Below are 6,632 nucleotides of genomic sequence, written 5' to 3'. Positions count from 1 at the left end.
TACTTCGTTTTGTTGAAATCATTTGAGACCTAGCCAATAGGTCTCTTACACAGTTTCAAGTGAGAAGTCACAAGTTCAACAAAAAAAAAAAAATGAGAAGTCACATTTCCAGATTTCCTTGATAAAGTTTCTTACCTACCCATTATTAGTGCAAGCAATATAATGAACACATAAGTTCTCTCTCACATCCACATAAGTTCTCTCTCACATCCACACTCTTCTTAAAAGACTATCCAACAAAATGAAAAATCAAAACTTGAAAGTAATCAAATCCCAAAAATAATGCATCCATGAGAGGAGTATTTATACTACTAATTTTAAAATTTTGAAGTTTCAAATAACAACTAATGAAAAATTGAGGCATAAAGTGATCATATCAATTAAATCAAACTCTAGTTCAACAAAAAAAATTAAATCAAACTCTAACTAGGACTGCAAGACTTTTATAGCATCTCCTAAAAAGTAGGCCATTTTTATTTTTTGTGGGAAATTTTTTATTTCTTTTTGGGAAAATACTTCTTGAGAAGTGTTGGGGCTACTTTAAAATTCAACTTAAAACGACGTCAAATATATACCGAAAGTTTTTCAGGGGCCCTCTATTCTGCTTAAGAGGGATTCTCTTCTTGAATTTGATATGAATTCACCGAATTCACAATTCGATACGAATTCACTTAATCTGTAAAGTGAATTTCAGTGGACTCGTACCGAATTCACTTAATCTGTAAAGTGAATTTCAGTGGACTCGTACCGAATAATCTTGTGAAGTCGGTGGGCTCGTACCTAACGTTCTCTTATAAATTCGACGGAGTCCTACAAAACTCATAAACAGGGACTCTTTTAACAAGAATGAAAGGCTATAAAACTTCACAATATATATTTTTGACAAATTCATGGATAAATTTCTCTGCCTTCCATACAAAATTCCATAGAACTAAAAATAATTACACTTAATTATAGTAAGTAGTAGCATTTCTCTTTCTTTTCTCTTATTAGAACTGAAAAAAAGAACACACACACTATCTCTTTTGACCCAACTTAAAATCATTAGGGTTACCAACATAATGTTCAGGATTACTATCCTTTCTCCTTTTTTGACCCCATTCATGCATAGACAGATAAAGCTTCTTAGAAGCAACAAGAAAATCAACAGCTTGTATTGGTGTCATAATATTTATCAACTCCTTCAAAGTATTCAACCTTAACTTATCAGCATCTTCCCAAATACAACTCAACTCAGTGAATCGGTCATCAACAAATGATTTACCAGAATACCCATTTGACATAATACAACTACTACTACCTTGGGGATGATCAAACTGAGTTGACTCATCCAACATAAAACCCATTTGTTGTTCACAAATATCTTCTTGTAATATTTCCATCCGATTCGAAATCTTGTCTTCTTCTCTAATTGTTCTAACATGAAGTTCATTAACTAAAGTTAATTGATCAGAAGAAAGTTCACCCATGTTTCCTTTTCTCAATCCTTGTAAGATATCAGATAGATTAGCTTCAAGTTCTGATCCACAAAGTGTGTAAACCAGTTGAATAGCCAAAGATGGTCGACAACCAGCGACCCATAATAATGAGTTCTCAAATGGGGTACACCAAGTTGGTGAAAAAGAAGATGGTGGGTCTTCTTTAATAAGTAAGATACGTTTTTCATGGTAATCTTGGAAATGTTTGATGTTTTTTGCAGCTAAGAATTTGAGTTTTTCTTCATTTTTTCTATCTTCTTTTGATACTTGATCTAATTCCTTCAAGTCTTCTTTTTGTTGGTTCATCCAGCTTTGGAAACAGTGGTGGAGTTCTTCTTGTGGACATTTTGATGATGATGCCATTTTTTTGTACCATGCACTTGTAAGAACAAAAAATTCTAGATAGTGAGAGAGTAGAAAGATTAGTGTAAACTTTGAAAGATGAAGTTTGAAGTCATTGGTCAGGTTTTCTTATAGGGGCTGGTGACAGTTTAGGGTGGGAAAGTGTGAAATTATGATAATATGACACTTGTTATTAGGGCGAGTAATTATAAGCCACATGTGATGTGAGACACTTGTCAGCATTTGAGCTTACCACGTGGAAATTAATGTGTAGGGTAAGGACAACAACCCAGTTGTATTGTCAAAATATCTGCTAGAATACAAAGATTAATATCTGTTATAACTAAAAGTCGCGGAAGCTATCGAACCTATCCTAGAAATTGATCCGATTATGAAAATTATCGAAAAGCTAAGCCAAATCTAAATATGTGAACAGAATTTAACGAGGTTCGGCTTTAAAGCCTACGTCCTCGGGCGAACAAGAAATCTTTATTGAAGGATAGATGAAGACGACTAACACAACCCGCAAGTTCGTCCCAAGATGGTACCGTATAGAATTTAACCTTCTATACTAGATCTTCGACAACCGAGAAATTAAACACCGCTCAAAAAACTATGAAAAATTTCTCACTCTTGCACTCTCTCTAGCTCTCTAAAGAAGAGTTGTTGTTTGTGTTGGTGTGTTGATTACAAAACACTCAACCCCTATTTATATATATTATAAGCCTAAAAATTGGAAACTGCCTATTGAGCCAAAAAATTGGAAACCATCCCAATTTGGAAACTGCCTATTGCTGCCTCTTAAACCTCCTCTTCAATTTTTAGAAACTGCCTCTTACAATTCTCCACCTCGTACACAATTTGATATACTTCAAATTTTGGACGAACACCAGGATACTCCTTGTAAGATATATCTTCCTTTTGTAACTTCATCCGACTGCACCATATGACCATGGTTGCCTACGTACCCTTTTACAGGATCAAGCCTACCGTAGTTCTACCAACCCTTCACATAAAGATTATCTTGTCGCCATTACGCCCTTTCGGGCAACTTAAACACGAGCCGATTTGTAGCAATTCCAGGCAATGCTGAAACTTGCTACACGTCACCACTTTAGTCAACATGTCCGCGGGATTCTCATCTGTGTGTACCTTCATAAGAGAAACATCACCTTCCTCTATGACATCTCGTACAAAGTGATACTTGACATCGATATGCTTAGTACGAGCATGATGAACCTGATTCTTCGCCAAGTGGATCGCACTTTGACTATCACACCATACATCCACGCACTCCTGCTTAATCCCTAGATCATCCAGAAGACCCCACAACCACAATGCTTCCTTCACACCCTCGGCCATAGCCATATACTCGGCCTCCGTAGTAGATAACGCAACTGTAGATTGTAACATCGATCGCCAACTAACTGGAGCACCATGTACCTTAAATACATAACCAGTAGTAGATCGTCTTCTATCTAGATCGCCAGCATAATCCGAGTCAACATAACCGCTTACCTGACATGTGTCTCCACCAAAGCACAAACCCGTATCAACGGTACCCTTTAAGTACCTCAAGACCCACTTCACAGCTTCCCAATGTGTCTTCCCTGGGTTTGCCATAAACCTGCTAACCACACTGACCGCCTGTGAAATATCTGGACGAGTACACACCATAGCGTACATCAAACTGCCAACTGCACTAGCATACGGTACACGATCCATATGATCCTTCTCCACCGTAGTAGTGGGAGATTGTTTTCCCGAGAGCCTGAAGTGTGGTGCCAAAGGTGTTGACACCGCCTTCGCATTCTGCATCCCGAACCGAGAAACTACTCGTTCGATGTAACCTTTCTGATTCAAGTACAGTTTCTTACTTGACCGCTCTCTCTTAATCTCCATTCCCAGTATCTTCTTTGCAGCGCCCATGTCTTTCATCTCAAACTCTTGACTGAGTTGAGATTTCAACTTATCTATCTCCACCATGCATCGAGAAGCAATAAGCATGTCATCCACATACAAAAGGAGATAAATAAAGTCACCTTCGCGAAGTTTCTTGATGTATACACAACAATCATAGTCACTTCTGCGAAAACCATGCTTTAGCATGAAAAAATCAAATCGTTTGTACCATTGGCGAGGGGATTGTTTCAATCCGTAAAGAGATTTCCTCAAACGACATACTTGATTTTCTTTGCCCTCAACCTTGTATCCCTCTGGTTGAGCCATATAAATTTCTTCTTCCAAATCTCCGTGCAAGAAGGCGGTTTTAACATCGAGTTGTTCCAGCTCAAGATCACTATGAGCAACAATACTCAATAGCACCCGAATAGAAGTATGTTTCACGACCGGTGAGAAAATCTCATTGTAGTCGACCCCTTCTTTCTGTGCATAACCCTTGGCCACTAGTCTTGCCTTATACCTTGTACCTTTGATCTCGGAAGAATCCTCTTTCTTCTTGTACACCCATTTACAACCAATAACAGACTTACCTTCGGGCAATGGGACAACCTCCCATGTCTTGTTCTTGTGAAGAGACTCCATCTCTTCTTGCATAGCAACCAACCAACTCTCTCTATCCTCCGCGGTAACAGCTTGTTTGAAGGTGACCGGCTTGTCGTCTTCCACCGAGAGTGCATATTCAACAAGATTTGCCTGCCCATAATGCCTAAGAGGTTTGTCTGACCCTAACCTCTGTACCGGCTTATATAACCGTTTCGGCCTAGTGTGTACCGAAACATCCTGCTGTTGTTGTTGTAAAACTTGTGTACCTTCCCCTTGAACCTCCTCATGATCGGGTTCATCAATTTTCTCATCCTGAGTATTATCCTGATGCTCCACCTGATCATGATTCCTAGAAACCCGTTGGTCTTCGGCTTCTACTTCCACTACTTGAGCTTTAGTAGACCCAACATCACCACAACTAGGCACCGTAGCTTCCGCCATAGCTACAATAGATGACTCATCAAACACCACATCTCTGCTGATTACAAACTTCTTGTCTTCCGTACACCATAGCCGATAACCCTTGACTCCTGTAGCATATCCTAAGAAAATTGCCTTCTTTGCTCTATTGTCAAGTTTGTTACCTTTAACATGGTAATAGGCCGTACAACCGAAAACCTTAAGTCTCCCGTAATCTGCATGTTCACCTGACCACACCTCGTAAGGTATGCCGCCATCTAAAGAAGAATGTGGAGACCTGTTCACAATATAACAAGCTGTAGCAATAGATTCTGCCCACCATTCTACGCCTAGTCCCGAATTGGAGCGCATACATCTAGCCTTCTCAAGTAGTGTACGGTTCAATCTCTCTGCGACTCCATTCTGCTGAGGTGTGTTTACTACTGTCCAGTGCCTCACAATGCCTTCCCGATTACAAAACTCCTTGAATGCCCCATCCGTGTACTCGGTCCCATTATCCGACCTTAACGTCTTCAGCTTTCGACCAGTTTTGTTCTCAACCATTGCTTTCCACACCAGGAATGTGTTGAATACCTCATTCTTATGCTTCAGAAAATAAAGCCAGACAAATCTCGAATGATCATCAACGAATGTAACAAAATACCTGGAACCACCCTTGGAAGGTAACTTTGCCGGTCCCCAGACATCGGTGTGTACGTAGTCTAATACCTCTTTGCTCCTGTGCTTGCTTGTAGAGAACGTCACCCTGTGTGCCTTCCCGAACACACAATGCTCACAAAACTCCATGCAAGGCTTCTTCATGTCCTTCAACAAGCCTTTCCCGCACATCAAAGATAGACCCTTTTCTGACATATGCCCAAGGCGCATATGCCAAAGCCTCGTACTAGCCGTTGGATCCCTTCCATTGATTCCTACTGCTACATCTCCCGTAATTGTTGTCCCCAAAAGTTTGTATAAATTACCGTAACGAGTACCTCTCATTACCACCAAAGAACCCTTAACGACTCTTATGGAGCCATTCTCTATAATTATCTTACAGCCGTTCCCCTCCAACACACCAAGGGAAATTAGATTTTTCCGCAAATCGGGTATGTGTCTTACGTCCGTCAATGTTCTCACCACTCCATCGTGCATCTTGATCCGTATTGTTCCGAGTCCCACAGTTTTACATATACTATCATCACCCAGTATAACTGTACCACCATCTATACTCCTATAGGTAGTAAACATCTCCCTATTTGGGCACATATGGTGTGACGCCCCTGAATCAAGCATCCACTTATCGAAGATCTTCTCAGACACCTCTGTCACCGAGAAACATTCGTCCGCCTCTTCTGACACATATCCCGCCTCTTGCATCTCTTGTTTCTCCTTGTAGCCTTCGTTCTTTTGCTTCAACTTTCTCTTTGGACAAGCCGCTTTAAAGTGGCCAAGCTCACCACAACTAAAGCACGTTTTCTTGAAAGAGCCTCTAGATTTGGATCTAGATTTCCCGCCCTTTCCCTTTCCCCTTTCATTACTCCTCCCCCTCGTTACAAACAACCCTTGTGCTTGTTCTTTGTCTACTCCACCCGACGCCATACTGCTAGTAGCAACCTTACGAAGGTCATCCGCTAATAGCGAATTTCTCGTCTCTTCCATGGTTAGACTATCACCAACAAGCATCAAAGTTTGAACAAGGTTCTCATAGGATTTAGGTAATGAAAGTAACAATATGAGGGCTTGGTCCTCATCCTCAACCTTAACATCAATATCCTTCAAATCTGAGATAATCCTGTCAAACCTATTCACATATTCCTGAATAGAAGAACCCTCTTCCATTCTACATGTGAATAATTTGGATTTTAAGTAGACCCGATTCGTTAAAGTTTTCGTCATGAAACTGCT

General features: G+C 40.2%; 1 protein-coding gene across 1 annotated transcript; it reads right to left on the bottom strand.

Annotated features, from left to right (window-relative positions):
* Positions 1–1,016: 1,016 nt before the first annotated feature.
* On the bottom strand, positions 1,017–1,841 carry LOC147556150 (protein DOG1-like 3). Its single transcript, XM_086658588.1, has one exon. It carries the CDS (start codon positions 1,839–1,841, stop codon positions 1,017–1,019), a length of 825 nt encoding a protein of 274 aa, XP_086514714.1.
* Positions 1,842–6,632: the final 4,791 nt, after the last annotated feature.

Source organism: Eschscholzia californica, unplaced genomic scaffold, assembly GCF_041429995.1.
Source record: "Eschscholzia californica isolate CP2 unplaced genomic scaffold, dmEscCali1.0.p SCAF_2, whole genome shotgun sequence".
Classification (NCBI taxonomy): domain Eukaryota; kingdom Viridiplantae; phylum Streptophyta; class Magnoliopsida; order Ranunculales; family Papaveraceae; genus Eschscholzia; species Eschscholzia californica.
This window is presented reverse-complemented; position numbering and strand designations above follow the sequence as displayed.

What these genes read in the sequence shown, in the direction of transcription:
- LOC147556150 (XM_086658588.1), bottom strand. Translation starts at nt 1,841, where the DNA reads ATGGCATCATCATCAAAATGTCCACAAGAAGAACTCCACCACTGTTTC.